Source organism: Miscanthus floridulus, chromosome 4 (assembly GCF_019320115.1).
Source record: "Miscanthus floridulus cultivar M001 chromosome 4, ASM1932011v1, whole genome shotgun sequence".
Classification (NCBI taxonomy): Eukaryota; Viridiplantae; Streptophyta; class Magnoliopsida; order Poales; family Poaceae; genus Miscanthus; species Miscanthus floridulus.
The window spans coordinates 19,985,147-20,001,663 of NC_089583.1; the positions used below are offsets into that span (position 1 = coordinate 19,985,147).

At 46.3% G+C, this 16,517-nt stretch overlaps 2 protein-coding genes across 2 annotated transcripts; both read right to left on the bottom strand.

The window, feature by feature from the left end:
• Positions 1 to 2,708: 2,708 nt before the first annotated feature.
• Positions 2,709 to 7,017, bottom strand: LOC136551089 (ras-related protein RABE1c-like). The gene is made up of 9 exons (XM_066542674.1): positions 6,892 to 7,017; positions 6,591 to 6,805; positions 4,703 to 4,775; positions 4,512 to 4,612; positions 3,840 to 3,905; positions 3,655 to 3,749; positions 3,509 to 3,571; positions 3,255 to 3,350; positions 2,709 to 3,167 (listed from the first exon to the last, which is right to left on the bottom strand). The coding sequence occupies exons 2-9, from the start codon at positions 6,661 to 6,663 to the stop codon at positions 3,084 to 3,086; spliced, it is 651 nt and encodes a 216-aa protein (XP_066398771.1). The 5' UTR covers positions 6,664 to 6,805; positions 6,892 to 7,017; the 3' UTR covers positions 2,709 to 3,083.
• Positions 7,018 to 10,622: 3,605 nt separating this feature from the next.
• On the bottom strand, positions 10,623 to 15,152 carry LOC136551090 (hydroxyproline O-galactosyltransferase GALT6-like). The gene is made up of 8 exons (XM_066542675.1): positions 14,833 to 15,152; positions 13,976 to 14,670; positions 13,617 to 13,864; positions 13,168 to 13,455; positions 12,956 to 13,084; positions 12,682 to 12,855; positions 11,682 to 11,789; positions 10,623 to 11,254 (listed from the first exon to the last, which is right to left on the bottom strand). The coding sequence occupies exons 1-8, from the start codon at positions 15,036 to 15,038 to the stop codon at positions 11,048 to 11,050; spliced, it is 2,055 nt and encodes a 684-aa protein (XP_066398772.1). The 5' UTR covers positions 15,039 to 15,152; the 3' UTR covers positions 10,623 to 11,047.
• Between the last annotated feature and the right edge of the window lie 1,365 nt (positions 15,153 to 16,517).

Genomic DNA, 16,517 nt, shown 5'->3' on the forward strand with positions numbered 1-16,517 from the left:
CCACCATTGTTACGCTAGTACACCCATGCGACGACCTTCTAGAGTAGAGTGGTCGCCAATCTAGGCTCGACACGTTTCTTAGCGTATCGCGTATTTTGTTCGAGGAACTAAAGCTTTTAAATAATCGAATAATAATATCTTTGTAGTTGTAATAATATGTATAAAGTCTGCATCGATACATATATTTATGTTACAAGGAGAGCTTTTAAGATGGTGCTGATTTTCGTACATACGATACAGGAGAAAATAAATGCCCAACTATGTGGTTTTCAAGAGCTTTTGCATGATAATTATAATAAACAAATAAGCCAGCTGGTTGGGGTATGTACTAGGAATATTTATACACTTGTTTTCGTGTAAGCTAGTACGTACAACCTAGCTAGCAGCCTTCTAAAATAAGTGGCCACTAATTTACATTCTACTCGTTTATTTATTAGTGTGTCACCTATTTTTGTCGAGGAAGGTACAGACCTAGCTAGTTTACCGTGCAACGTCAAAACACGTGTACGTCCCCCCTCCCCCCAAACCCACCCACGTCAAAACACGTGTACGTCTTCCCTCCCTCCCAAACCCACCCACGTCAAAAACACTGGCTCGTATCGTTGCTAGTTCGTGAAGAAGTACTGCTAACTGATTTGTGTGAGAGAAAAATACTGTTCCGGTTAGAAATTTACGATCATTTACGACAAGCCACAACCAAACGAATAGGCTGAGTGTCTTTCCAGAAACTTTGCATCTCTCTCCTTCAACAAGATTCGTCATTTCTGCAGGTCAGAGAACATTCTGTGGAAGATTTCATTAGAGGATCGATCTTGGAACCTTCTTCTCTATCCCCATTTTATTTCTAACGTTCCACAAACTTCACAGCACTATGGGCAACACAGAAGAACTTTATGGTAATCTTTGTAGTCGAGTTCGTTGAAACCAATAATCAAAGGCCTCCTATATATAAGATTTCTTTGGAACCCTGTCCCACCCTAAAGCCTCCTTAAAACAAGTCGTAATGGTTTTTGCCATGTTCACTCACCCCACATATTTTCTTTCCAACTCCCCCCAGTCTGTAATCCATCTTGAATAACTAACCTCAAAAAGACTTTTAACTTCACTACTAGTATTATATTTTTCCAGAGTTTTGTCATCCTTCCACTGGCCACCCCCGTAAAGGTTAATCAGACATGCTGTATATTACAGAAGAAAATTTGTATTTTAAAAAAAAAAGCCACGTCCACGTGAGAAGAAAACACGGCACCAGACGACGCATCGGTGGCCAATCTATGCAGCAATCCATTGCCGTAAAGAAAACATTTGTCCATTCCAGATTAGTACACGCTCGCCAACCGCCTTACCGCCATACCCTGGCAGGCACCGGAACCACCAGTGCCCGTCATCATCGGCGGTTAGGATAACAAACATATGGCATCGAAAACTTTGTCAAGGCGACCATGATTAGATATGTATCAGCACGGTTGCCACTTGCTAGCTGTGCAGGGCCTTAGCCAGCAGAAGATCCTCTGATTAACTATGTCTATGTGCATTATTCAATTAATTAAAAAAATTATTCAATTAATTAAACCGAAACACTGGAGATGATGATTTGATTTTGTGTTGGGCGTGGACCCGGATCGGAATCGGATGGTGCGGTGCGCCGCGCTGTCTGTCCGTACGTGCTCTTGGGCTGGCGCCACTTGGAGAGGAATGCTGTCGCCAGATCATGGCCGCCTGTAATCCTTCTTATTCCCCTCTCTTGCCCGCCGGTGCTGATCTGGGTTGGGATGGCTTCCTTGTATCATAGATAATATACAGTACAACCGTCGTTAACTTTTGGCAGACACGCAATGTAGTGCTGGAGAAGAGCTTGGAGTTGCATATTTATTATTCATTCACACCGGTGGTGGGACCGTCCTGTTCGTTTGGTTTATAAGCCATACTTTTTTAGCCAACGAACAGTATTTTTCTGTCACAACAAATCAACCAACGGTACTTTAAGTCGTGGCTTATCAGCCAAGCGAACAGGGCTATAATGCACCACTTGTTTTGGGCCACTCGGTTGATCCAAGACTTACTACGAATGAGCTAAAAATGACATGTCGTGAAATTAGTTTAGCAAGATAACTAAATGACTGGAAAACACCATCGATTGATACGCACTTGCTTGCTTGGCTTTCTCCCTTCACTGACAAATATATATTTTGGACTGATTCTCTGCGATCCTATAGGCTTTTAGCTGGTATTCTAGTGGACACACCATTTCCTGTTTCTTTTCAATACTGTGGACACGCCATTTCTTTTCAATACTGGAGTATGTACTAGTTATTTAAGGTTCTAATAAACTGACCCAGCTTTGGCCGGATCAATCAAGCACAAAACAGAGGCATTTGGAGGCGCACGCGTCTATCCATCGGAATGGAAACTGAGTTATTGCACGGCCACTCACAGACGTTGGACGAAAGACGGAGCATCACACTCACACACACCATACATGCCAACGAGGCAAATGATTGGGTGGCTTTTTCTCAAATCATTCTGGAATTTGCAGCTGAAACAGGGGCCCGACCAGTAGGCGCGACCCGTAAGCAGCGATTCTGTATAAACAAACCATTCAAAAAAAAAAAATACCAACGCAAACTTGTGCGTGCCCGGTGCAATGCACATGGGAGCAACAGCAGGAGAGATATAGAGCAGTAATGCACTAATAATGTACAAGCATGTTTCCACACAATCAGACACTGCTGTCTCCCCAAGGTTTTTGTTTACATGACTGGAGCAAATCAATCCACCAGCTTATATGCCTAGACGTTTGCTCTGGCAAATCTTGAGCTAAAAGGCACATTAGCGCAAGCCACTACTGGGCTACAACAAGGCAATAATAATAACATGTGAAGCAGGAACACCCGAACACCTCACTGAAGAATCACAGCACCCATTACCCATAGTGGTCAGAGAGTATTGGTGTTTTGCACTAGATATCACCCGAGCGAAATTTACATCTTGGCTTGGCACCGGAGTAAACACACGCGATAAGCAGTAACACCTAGCAGTCACACATCAAGACGGCTGCGCGATTACGCCACCGCGCGCGCAGATCAGGTGTTACAGCAGGATGACCACCTCGACGAAGCTGCGCCAGCCTGGTCGGGATCTGGCCTGCTAATCTGAATAGTCGGGGGCTGCATAGTTTGGTGGAAGATTAGAGGTGACGATTTACATGACGATCAATGAAATGGGGATAACACTTGCATGAGTACACAAGCTACCTCAGTCGCAGTGGCAACAGTCTCAGTGAGTCTTTGCTTTATGTCCCTTGCCATGGTGAAGAAAACCTGCTCCACATTTTGATTTGTTTTTGCACTCTGCATACAAATATACAATGGAACTGAAATCTGAAACTAACCATCTGAGCAACATGATAATTTCATGAAGAAGCGACTATGACTCGGGAGGTATATCATATATTGCTCAGCTTAAATTAACAAACTACTTTTCAAAAAAAAAATTAATAAACTATTACCGTCTCAAAAAACTTGATCCCATATTCATCTGCAAGCTTCTGACCTTGAGCTGTGGACACTACCTGTTAACAGGGGAGCTATTAGGGCATGGAGAAGAAACCAGTCATGGATGCCTAGCAGTAGGTAATTTTGTGAAAACACGTACCCTCTTTGCATCCATATCAACCTTGTTGCCCACCAAGATCTTGTTGACATTATCAGATGCGTGCTGCTCTATGTTGCGAATCCAATTTCTAATGTCTACAAGTTAATTAAGAAAAAACAATAAATAAAGTGACTAGCATTTTCATCTTCTATCAACAAATGGGAATGCACATGCATGTTGCATACTGTTGAAGGACGATTCGTCTGTGACATCATATACAAGCAGAATGCCCATAGCTCCTCTGTAGTAAGCTGCAAAACAGGGGAGAAGAAAAGAACAATAAATCAAAGGAGCAGATATTTTGCTTAAAAATCAACAAAATGAATTGCTACTTTACATTCACTAGACTATGGAAAATATATGTGATCCAGTGCCCAATAACATGTTGCCGATTTACCATCCCATACTTGAAATATGTCACCATTGAAAGATTTACAGATGACCAACATATAACAGTTATAGTTTTAGAACTCTTCATGTGAAAGTGAAACTAGTCAAGAACAGATGTGGTAGTGGCATGCACTTCCTGAACCTTCAAGCTTAGGCTGCTGTCTGTATAGGCTTTATGGTCAAGGTGGGCTTTAGCTCTTTCGGTTCCGTAATAATAAACAAGATTCACTAATAAGGCATGGCTCAGCCAGCCCAGCTTGGCCACAAGATAGCTGTATTTTATGAATCATATCAAACTATTTTCCATTCCTTCCTCTTAAAAGTACCAGACGTGTATAATTTCAAATTGTTAAAGTTATTGGGCCTTCTTAAGATCAAGTATAGGGTGCTTCTGAAATTATGCCTACATCTCATCAGTAGTAGCCCCACAAGAGCATCATAGTTAAAAAAAAGGAGAAAATAATTACCAGTGGTAATTGTTCGGAAACGTTCTTGACCAGCAGTATCCCAAATTTGTAATTTTACACGCTTTCCATCAAGCTCAACTGTCCTAACCTTGAAATCGATGCTTTACAGAAGAGGGAAAAACTGAAGTTTAGAATATTAACTTACATAAATGAATGGCTAAAAGAGAGGATAGTGTAGCCTGGGTCCATACCCAATGGTGGTGATAAAACTTGTTGTGAATGTGTCATCAGAGAACCGCAGCAGCAAGCAACTCTTTCCAACTCCTGGAAATAGAAATGGGGCTCTCATTAGACTGTGCATTATGTTATGTGAGGGAAAATTGTTGCAACACATAAAAGTTTGACCAAACGGTATTGGTTAAGGAGAGAAACTACAGAATACAACACACGGACAAGGATGTGGATCATCAGGGAGTACATTCAACAGCAAGGGAATGGAATTCACAGGATTCTGACTGTCCAACCAAAAATTTAAGAGGAAGATCACACCTACTTTAATTAAGAAGACAAATGCAGAATTCTGTGCATGTAAATGTATATTGTTGGTAAAGGTCTTCATATTATTAAAAGTATAGTTAGTTTGTTAAGCAAAATAAGGCATTGCAGCTGCACAATGAAACCCATGCAGCTAACAGCTGCCAACATGTTGACAACACAATCATGTAGCATGCATATGAACATAATTGGACAGTGAAAAGAAGCTGGAGATGCCGATTTAAACATATGAAGGTAAAACAGCAGAGGAACACATTTAACTGCCTGATAAAAAGTAGAAAAAACAACATAAGGTGAGTGGAGAATGATTGTATCCCAAATAAACAGATTGTATGTGCAGACAAGATGTGACCATTTGTTCTGCTCCCAATTGTCTCAATAAGAAAGAATCAACATTGTCCTGTTTTTTTTTCTTATTTATGTTTCCATATACCTAGTTTTGAATTATTGATGTAGAGAATAATAATGGATAAATGTCCGTATCAAGTGTCATAGAAGTTACAAAACCAAATACAAACCATACTGACACAATCAACTTCAGGATTTGGCATGCACCTGAGGAAGTGTTCAAGGGCTCTATCACATAGTTGAGATTCAAAAGTACTAAATTCTAATGAGGCCAGCAGCGTAGATGTAAAAATATAGTGGTACAGGTAGGAGTGATTAGGAGCTAGGAGTAGGTGGTAAAACTAAACAGCAAACCTAACTCAATAATTCGACCCAACCTTAGCGATCCTACCAAAAACGCAGTCAACTGCAAGTCCAGTAGAGCTTCTTTATGGAATTCAGTTGGAATCCCCATGATAGCTGAGCAATATTTCACACCTCTCGACTTTTACGCCACCTGAATTTCTAGCCTACCAAACTCAGCAATTGACCTAGAGAATAACTCTGTTCTGGGAAATGCTCAGCAAACCACAACTTCAAGCAAGGTGTAAACATTGTACGGCTAGAAAACCACGGATGATCGCACCAGAAGCGTGTACCAAAAAAGCATCTGTTGGGGAATTTCTGGCTCCTGAAAAGAACAGGTGAAGGAGAGCACAACTGCAGGAGTAGAGTACAAATTCAGCTCTGATGCACAAATAAAAGGCCATCCATGTCTGATGTCTAGCACGGCTCCCAACCCAACCGACGGGTGTGTGTCAAGTCAAGTGTAGCAAGCAGCAAGAAACGAGGCACCATCTTACATCAGTAATAAAGCATTAAACTGCCACGCATCGCTCGTGAAGCTTCAACTTCAACCATGGGTTGTAGTACATGTACATCTAGCACTAGCAAGTCCACAAGCAACAGAAGTAGTAGAAAAAACCCTCCCTGCTCCCTGTTCCTTCAGCCCTGGGCGACAAACTGCCCCGCTCCGTACAGCCGACCGACTGCTCCGGAGATGCAAAAGGAAGGATCGGTAAACACACGCGCGAGCAGCCGCCTACATCGCCAGCCAATCGAGCTAATCAGGCGAGCGAGCATGCGGAGCCCAGCCCCACGCGCAGCAGGAGCGCTATTAAGAGCCGCGCGGAGGATCGGGGGGCAGCGTGTTCTTCGGGGGATTAGTTCAGGGGGTTGGGGAGGGGGAGTACGCACCGCTGTCGCCGATGAGCAGGAGCTTAATCAGGTGGTCGTAGTCGCCCCGGGACCTCGACGGCGGCGCCGCCATCCTCCTCCGCCTCCTCGCGCTCGCTGGCGGTCTCCGGGGTCCGTCCCTCCCTCCCTCTTTCTGGCCGAGGAGGTGGAAGCGAGGGGACGGAGGCGAGCAGGCAACAGCCAACAGCGAGAAAGGAGGGGGAGGAGGCGTCCAGCTGTACGCGACGAGCGAGAGAGAGGGTGAAGGGGGAGGGAAACGGAACAAAATAACGAGGACGGGAACGGGGAGCTGGAGGTGTACTGTTGCCGCCGCGGGGACGTCGCGTCGCCATCGCATCGGCCAGTGGAGCGCTGCCGTCGGGTCTGGTTGGTTGGACCTGGCGGCTGGCGGCGGCGGCGGCGTACAGCGGAACGGAACGGGCGTCGTTGCCACTTGGTGGTTGCCTTGGCTTGGCCTTGCTGCACTGCCAGCCATTTCAAAACTGCCAATTTGCGTCTTGTTTGTTTTCTTTATAAGCAGTATTTTTTCAGTCAATGAATAATATATTTTTCTCATAATAAATTAGTTAATAGTTGACTTATCAGCCAAACGAACAGAGCAAGCCAAGACTGTGATTTGGCTGCGACCATCACTGATTGATTCACTGCCAAAACGTAAGCGCATATGCCAACGGAACGGGGATCCTTTGGGACCAAAGAGAATCAAAGTCCAGTCTCATTTCGTTGTCATCCGGCCTGTTTGATCCAGAGACCTATGGTTAGATGCTGCTAATAATTAACTCTTTTATTTCTGAGTAGATTCATCTAATAGTCTAGCTAATTGTTAGATCATGTTTGGATCCATTCATGCATCCTGTTCGCTTGTTGGTTTCGTCCAGGAATTATCAGTCAGCCACAGTGTTTTTTTTTCTCACAACAAACCAGCACCAGAAACCAACCAGTGAACAGGCTGCGTAGCTAATATTAGCTGCTATTAGCTAGTTAGATATAATTAGTGAAATAGTTGTTATTAGTTGGATATTCAGCTAACAGTTAGCTAAATTACTAGCTAGACCTGTTTGAATAGAATGAGCTAATTATTAGCTGCTAACTACTATCTCTATGGGCCCAAACAAGGTCTTAATTAGCAACTAGCTTACTAGTTGACAAAACCAGCTAGTAGTTGCCTGACTAATATTAACTATGAGTTATTAGTTAGCTAAGTATTAACAGGCTTGGATCCGCCGAAACCACCCTGCGTATGCTTCATCCTGCCCCTTTGATCTTGTCACCTTCTCATTAGCGAGGTTCTCAAACACGGTTTATCATTTTGCATCCCGTGAATCAAATTGAAGCAAACAGAACTTAAGTAGATTAATTAATTTAATGCATAACCCGACCAATAACGTACACCAGCAGTCCGGGACGGGGAAACGAGAAGCAGACCGCAATGAGTCAGCACGGAGCAATGGAAACGACAGCTCAAAAGGTACATGAACAGAATATACGTACCTGTGTACATCGCCATCCCAGCGCGACGCATCGTCTATCAGAGCATAAAAAGAAGCGAGCTATGTTTGCCAGCTAACCCAAGATTATTTCTCACAATCAGCAGCAACCAGCAGCTTCAGCTTTCTCTATGCCAGTTCACTTCTTCGGCCGTTCCCTTGCATTATTATTATTATACTACCCCCCCCCCCCCCCCCCCCCCCCCCCCCCCCCCCCCCCTTGTTGTTTCAGACTTCCGTAGATAAGGCCCTTTGGGGGCCACTTGCAGAAATACAGCCACTGTCCTGGCAGGTACAACAACACACGCTTTCTACTTCACAGTTGTTCTGGTAAACGAAAAAAAGTTCGTGGTAATATGCCTGTAGCACACCTTAGCAAGGAGGTTCTCATAGAAATCGGTAAATTCAAGCATTCGACTTTACTCCGGTGAACGATGGGAAAAGCAAAGCTTGCGCCATCTATAGATGGCCAACGGGCCGGGCCAGCACGGCACGGCACGGGTCCGTCAAAAGCACGGCACGGCACGGGTCCGTCAAAAGCACGGCCCGGCGCTAACGGGCCAGGCACGGCACGTCGGCCCACCGGCCCGCGTCTAAAAGGGCCACGGGCCTAGCCGACGGCCCAGGCACGACCTGCTGGGCCGTTTTTCAGGCTGGGTCGGCCCGAAAAGCACGGCCACTCTAGCGTGCCGGGCCAGCCCGAGGCCCACGAGAGAGGGAAAGGGAGAGCAGGAGGCAAGGCAGCCACAGGAGGCGGCCGCGCGCCGTCGGCGTGCTCACGCCCAGAGGCAGATTCGATCGCCAGCGCGCTCGCCCTGGAGGTGGGGCCGCGCGGGGAGGCATGGAGGAGGCGGTCGCCGGTGCACTTGAATCCGGCCGTCGCTGCTCTAATCTGGCCGCGGACGCCGCGCGCGGGAGGAAGACGGCTGCACGGGGGAGGGAGACGGCCGGCGCGCTCGCCCCAGAGGCAGATCCAGTCGGCAACGCGCTCGCCCTGGAGGTGGGGCCGCGCGGGGAGGCATGGAGGAGGCGGTCGTCGGCGCGCTTGAGGGTGAGCTCGCTGAGGTGGGGGAAATAGACCTCGCCGCCACCGGTGCCGTCCTCGGGAAGGCGACAGTTGGTGAGCTCCGCGGTGCGGAGGGACCGGAAGGAGAGGAATGAAGGAGGGAGGAGAAGAGTCTCGTCGAAAGGGTGCCGGAGGACAAGTTCCAGGAGGTTTTTAGCGGCGAGGGAGCGGATCCAGGAGTCGAAGTCTGAGGCGGAGGGACAGGCGATGAGGAGATAGAACCTCACAGTGTTGCCGTGGTGGGGGGCGAGGATCCGGGACACGGCAGCGGAGAGGGAGGAGGCAGGGACGGGGAGGTGGGAGTCGAGAAGGTGGAGTGATGCGGAGGACCATAGGCGACGCCAGCGGTGGGATAGGACTTGGGTGCGCCCGGAGGCAGGGAGGGGGAGGAGGGAGAGGATGGTGGTGGCGGTCGCGAGCGGCGCGGCGGGGAGCGGGGTAGGATTTAGGGTTTGGGGGGAGGCGGCCGAGTGGGGAGTCCCTGCTTATATATGCGGGGCGCGGGGAGGCGGCAGGCCGGGCTGCCAGCGGGCCTCCGGTTCTGTAGCAGACCGTGCCATGTCGTCCCACGTGCCTGGGGTAAGGCCCAGGCACGGCCTGCTCCTCCGGGCCCTGCCAGCCCGGGCCTGCTAGTCGCCGGGCCAAAAAAACGGGCCTTGGGCCGGACCGACGGGCTCGGGCTGCATGGCAACTATGGCGCCATCGTGCAACCCATCCATGCGCCACCGTTACAGATGCTTCAAAGATTATCTTACATGTTGATGACAAAATTGGCCCAGATTACAAGGACTACAACTCACATATACCAGGACCTGAGAAACATCGTATGGTATGACAGCTGCAGATACAGCAAGCCATAGTCAAAGTTGCAATAATTTGTGCATTGTTCTTGTTCGATTACTCCTTGACCCAGCTCATCAGAACGCCCACCAAGACCTCTTACCCTCAGTTCTATTTTTCTTTTACATATTACATTGCAATATAGGTAAAGTGTTTTGTTTACGCACAGATGTATCCGATTGGTCCAAGTCCATTGCCCATCATGGTTTTGGAGATACAAACACTGTGAGGTTTACATTTGGTCAAATAGTAACTCTGGACATTTTTAAATTTACTTTTATTAATGGTGCATGTAGTCCTATGCACATGCTCCACCAAGCAAAACTAAACTGTGCTGTCCATCTTATTGTCATAATAAAAGATAAAAAGATTCAAAAGGGCCATGGCTTCGATGGTTAAAAACACAAAATAAAAGCTGCCATAGATGGCTCAGCAGTTTGCACATGTGTGATGCTTTACTTGGGATTCACTGAGTGAGAGATAGCAACCCAAATTTGTTGTCTTCAAAAGTTTAAGATGCTTGGTATCAAAGGCATATGTTCAATATGCTTCGGGGGGGGGGGAAAAAACTGCAAGCTAAGGAATAAATTACGCTAACAAAGTAATGTCATAACTGAATAAGATAACCCGTCAAAAAAAATGGCTGAAATCTTGAAGGTTGCCCTGCTACCTGGTGAGTTTAGCTGCAACTACAATCAGATCTTAAAGCCATATTGTAAATAGTAATAACTTAACTGAACCATTTCAAGTCTTCATATTTACAAATGAACTCCTTAGGCATCTCCAGAGCACCTGCGAACTTCTAACTATTTGGTTGGGGCCGAAAGAGAGCACGATTACTAGTGTGCTGCCTCACCCTGTCACCCACTGTTGTAGCTAAGTAGGGTCAGTTTTTAGCATGTGAGACTTAAGGAGGATAAACTATGTATGAATTAATCCCAGGTAATGGACATTGCTTTAACCTTCTAACTTCTTGATTACATGGGACTGGCACTATAGATGAGGGTCAAATGCTACTCATTCTTATTTGCTACTTTCTTTTCTTTTGAACTATGCCATAATTGTTATCTCATATTGCAACAGTCTGGTTTTCCTTCCAGTAACTTTTGCCACATGCATAACATCAGCCTTGGCGATTGGTAATGAGCAGTGTAGTAGTCAGGGACGCATCCAAATGGACAAAATTTGTCGCTGTGAATGTATTCAACAGGTCTTGTCCTATTGAACTGCTCAACCCACAAACCCAAGCTCACGTCTTCCATTTTGAAGAGCTGCATAGAGAGTAACAATAAATTAGCTTCTTCATTACTCTGAATTGCTATTATGAACTCTATACCTGTAGAGAGAGAGTTTATCAGTTTTCAAACAAGAGATCAAATCAAGTCTCATGCACAAATGTTATCTGCAAATAGCCTACTAGTCAGCAAATATTTAAAGAATCACATAAAGCTTCTATCGACCAATATAAATAATCCATTGCCTCTCTGTTCCTTATATTGACAATTTGCATAATCTGCTATATATAAAAATTAAAAAAGTGGCATTTTGGCAAATTTTATTCAAAGTGCTATTTTGACAAGTGTCTGACATCAAATGGAACTTCCGTGAGCTGTAAATAAAAAAAAATGCATGGGGGGCCTTTTTGCTGTGATGATTCTACGGAGGAGATTTTCTCAAGAGGAGAATATAAGATTGTACCGTCAGCTTTTGCTTCATGAATTCTGACATGATAAATTCAGCAATATCAGATGATATTACATATCCAGGGCCATTTGCATAGGACGGATACACCTCTTCTGGCCACTCCTGTGAAGTGACAAACAAGATTAACAATATCCACACTATAAATTAAAATGTGTCAAAAGGAGCATCAAGTGTAGCTAAAACATGTATGATCCAGTCACAATATGCTAGCAAAACATGTCCGGACAAGATACAGTAGCCCAGCTTCTGTAAACATATTACTTAATGCTGACTTGTTAGATGAGGAACTCTACAACATGAGTATGGGTCCGACTGACCATAAAATGCTATCATGCTGCCTAGATAGTTAAAGATGTTAACAGCTAAACAACAATGCAAAGAATCATATGCCAAGTCTCCAATAATTGACCTTTGAGGGGCCTGCTGTCAGATGCAGACATGCAACAAGTGATTTTCCAATTCAGTTTACAAAGACTGATAACTTATTATATGAACAAATAAAGAGTAATATGGTAATTTTCAAATAAATGCATCGGGGAAGACATCCAACATCCCCATCTTGACAAGGATATACTATGGTTTCAGTGCGCAAATCTCTGAAGATAATATGACATTGGGTGACAGAAGAGAAATAGAATTCCAATTCATTTATTGTGAGACAAATTAGTTGCATTCGAAACAGAATAAATGTTAAAGTAAATAAACAAAGAAATGCTGCAAACTCTGCACTTCCACAAAAAATTGCAAACACACAACCCAATGTTAAAAGAATTCAATATCAACTATATCTATATCACTGTATGAACATAGGTTTAAGCAGTCTTCTCAGTTAACACATCAGTCCAGTGCAGAACTACAGATGAACATAGCTTTTATGGAATCATGACTGCAAAGAAGTAATTTAGCTTTTGCTTCAAGTTTATAAGAAATGTTAAGGTGGTGCTTGAAGAATGAAATCCAATAACTGTTACGACAAACATTTCATAAGCTTCACCTCATAATTCACGGCCCATTTCCCATGGCGTAACGGCTTGTGTTGTACATTCATACTCCCCATGTAAAGACTTCTCCCACTTGGTACCTTCTTGATTGCAGTGACTACTGAATCAAGTCTCACAAAAGTATCATCATCACACTTCATTACATATTTAGCAGAGACAACATGAACCTGAGCAACCAAGTTCACTACTGTCAGAAAAATGCGAATACAACAGCTACAGTACTCCAAAGAAGATTTAGTTCAAATAGCAAGAAATTCTCTGCCATACCCCATACTCGCATATTGCAAGAGTCTTCATAACAACAAGATCGTAGTTGTCCAGGTAGGGCACAAAAACAATGTCCCCAAAAAATTCAGCTTCCTTCTTCAGCTCCACATTCACTTCCTTTCTGCCATGCTAGAGTTAAGAAACATCTTCAGCACAAGCACACAAAACAAATGAAGTAAGCTAAGCATTTGGGATTACATTGAAGTGTTTACCAGTGCAACGAAAAAACGAGCCACCCTGTTTGGTGACTTGAGGACAGCAGACATCCATGTCTTCCTCACACCCATACGCTCAGCAAAATGATTGGCTGATGACAGGACGCCAATGAAAATATCAACTGGCTCATCAGGCAGCGGAGGGGCCTGCCAAACAGTAGAAAACTCCAGATAATTCTGTGGCGCAAAGCTTGGGTGTGTAGTCGGCAAAGACCCTGCAATCACTGAATGCACATCGAGGTCCCCATTCAGTGACAGGCCTGTAGCATCCTCCAGCACAAACCCCTGCAAGGGCCACAACAAACATAAATTAACTGGACAAGTAGAGGCCAAAGTACCATACCGAAAATCTCAACTGTCCCCAACCACTAATTATTTGAACTAACTGCAATAGATAGTGCACGGCAATTAACAAGCATTCCCCAACATTAAACATATGCACTTACAGTGCGGTAAGGAAACGAAGTGACATGTCGCCCATCAACGCTCACATGGTAACCCTCCAACCCAGCACTGAGAGTAAGAACAAACAGCCGGCCCTCCACGAAAGGAAATGGCCAACCGAAATTGACCTCCTCCTTCTGCCCGATCAGCCGATTCAGCCACCATGCCGCCGTCTTTGACGTTGTCTTTGATTCCTCCAACCTGTCATCATCATCCCTAATCCACTTCTCACACTTCACCAACCCATCCACTGCACATCAACAAAGACATTCATTCATTCATTCAGCATGTTCTGAACAACAGAATCCACCTGAGGTCGGTCAAACAATTGAAAACAAATGAACTGACAGGGGTCCCCAACCAGTCTCCTCATCCGGGCGTGACCTCCACCCATCGCAGCGCTGCGCGGCGCCCCAGTTCATGCGGTAGCAGGTGTTCTGCTCGATCACGGGCCGGCCGCTCCAGTCCCCGCGGAGGCGCGGGTTGAAGTGGAGCACGCGGGGCGGGTCCTCGCCGTCGACGGCCCTGAGCCCCTGCAGCTCCACCATGAACTGCGACACCATGGCGGGCCGCTCCCCGTCCCTGAGCACCGCGATCGCGGGGTTCCGCTCCTCGTGCGGCGCCCGGGGCGTCGCGGCGACCGTGACGTGGGACCCCAGCGCGAGCCCGCAGGGCAGCTCCACCACGCGGCGGCCCCCCCGCACGCCGAGCTCCTCCGCGGTGAGTGCGATCGAGTGCGGGCACCTGGTGGCCGCCGCGGCGCCGCCGCCCTCGCCGGAGGAGGGCGCCGCGACGGCGGAGGGGTCGAGGCCCTCGAGGTCGGCGAACGCGCGGGCGCCCGCCGCGACGGCGTCCGCGACGGACCGGCGGAGCGCGCCCGAGCGGGCGGAGTCGAGGAGGCGGACGTCGAGGCCCGTGGCGAAGCGGGAGAGCCGGCGATCCTGTCCGCCGCGCGCCGACGCGCCGCCGGGGACGGAGATGGACGCCGCCGCCAACGCGGGGCGGGGCTCCTTGGTGGGGCGCGCGGGAGCCCCGCGCGCGCCCGCGCCCGTGCCGATGGAGAGGTGGAGCTTCCGCGCGGCACCGGCGCGGGAGAGCCGGCGATCCTGTCCGCCGCGCGCCGACGCGCCGCCGGGGACGGAGATGGACGCCGCCGCCAACGCGGGGCGGGGCTCCTTGGTGGGGCGCGCGGGAGCCCCGCGCGCGCCCGCGCCCGTGCCGATGGAGAGGTGGAGCTTCCGCGCGGCACCGGCCCCGGCGCCGGCGCCACCGCCGGAGAGCGAGGTGGAGACGAACGGCGACTCGAGGGCGAGCACGAGGACAGCGTAGAGGAGCAGCACGGCCGCCAGCCCCTCCATCGCGCGGCGGCGGAAGGAAGCCCCTGCCCCCGCCCACGAAACCCCCGCCGACGCTGCCTTCCTCATCACTCGACGCAGTAAGAAACAGCGTGCTGCTACGTCGTCGCGGGCGCGCGGCGGGGGCGAGGGCGGGTGCGGGTGCCGCGGCGGAGCATGAGGAGGAACGACGGGGCGGGCGGTTTACTTCTCCTACAACTTAAAAACAGAGTGCGGACATTTTTTTTTTTTGGCGATATTTATTTTAGTCTATTCAGGCCTCCACTCTTACGATCCCACGATATCTATCGCATGCTACATTTTTTTTTGTGCAATTCTCCTTGATTAATTATTACCTGTCATATGATGGAGAAATCATGATAAAATAGGAAGTAGAAAATTATTATGCTATTCATATACACATTACATGTTTGCATGCACCAATATACTTGACAACGAGCAAAAGAAAGAGAATTAAGATAAAATAAATATTTTTGTATTTATTGGAAACTTGCCAAATCTACCTACATTTAATTATTTCTCCTCTTTGCATTTGCAAAAGGGACAACTTTTTTCTCCTTTTATTTGGGTTCACGCTCGCATGTTCTATCGCACTCGCTTGTTGTTTCTTGCTGAAATTGCCCTTGTGTCTGTTCATTTTGAATCATTTTTCCATATTCTAATTAAACTATAAAATTTTAAATTACGATACGAGATAAGACATGCAAACAGATATTTCAAAACTACCTATAAAGTCTAAAGAACTTAATAAATAAATTCTTCTGGAGACAATGCAAATTTTCTCTAATATTTCATTTGGTGTAGTTAGTGTTATCATAGTACCCGCATATATTCATGGAAAATAAATCAAGGAATCATAGTACCCGTATGTATTCATGGAAAATAAATTGTGGACAAAACGTGGACATTTTTTGATGCGACATTCCAACATGGATTCATCGTTCTGCCAATATCCTTGAGGCAAATCACATAAAGGATGAGAGTCCATCTATGAGATTGCTCACAAGAGACTCAAACTTATATCTGATCATGGTAATATTGAATTGCTTTGCATCAAAAATATCGGCAATGATAAACAGAGACATAGATTTTAGTATGCATAGTGGAGGAAAACTCAACCTTGGCCTTCTCAGTAGCTTTTCTGAACCTTTGCAGTGCTAACTTATCCTTACTTAGATAGTCAAAAGGTGCACCATAAAATTATACTACACTAAGAAAAATGTCATCATTGGTTGTCTTGACCTGAAAAATATATCGAAATTAAGAATTACAACATCTAATTCAATATCTTAGAACATATACTCAAATGGATATCTTATTCTACAATATATGTCTGTGTGGAATAATCCTAAAGCCACATATATTTATACGGTGAGTATAACATACTTTGTTTTAAAAATTTATGAGAGATTTTTTAAGACATGCAGTATTATCTAGGTGACATGCACTAATATTTATATATATACTCGAACCTGTATGTACATGATTATATGGAGATGCAGTGGAACTTATTTATAGATTTATTGGCGCGTGAAAGAAATGGATATC

Coding starts and splice junctions, on each gene's coding strand:
- LOC136551089 (XM_066542674.1), bottom strand. CDS start 6,663: ATGGCGGCGCCGCCGTCGAGGTCCCGGGGCGACTACGACCACCTGATT. Junction 3,750..3,839: donor AGACGAATCGTCCTTCAACA/GTATGCAACATG, acceptor ATTAACTTGTAG/ACATTAGAAATTGGATTCGC. Junction 3,351..3,508: donor GGATCAAGTTTTTTGAGACG/GTAATAGTTTAT, acceptor ATTTGTATGCAG/AGTGCAAAAACAAATCAAAA.
- LOC136551090 (XM_066542675.1), bottom strand. CDS start 15,038: ATGAGGAAGGCAGCGTCGGCGGGGGTTTCGTGGGCGGGGGCAGGGGCT. Junction 13,456..13,616: donor CTTCGTTTCCTTACCGCACT/GTAAGTGCATAT, acceptor TGGCCCTTGCAG/GGGTTTGTGCTGGAGGATGC. Junction 11,255..11,681: donor TCATGAAGCAAAAGCTGACG/GTACAATCTTAT, acceptor CTCTCTATGCAG/CTCTTCAAAATGGAAGACGT.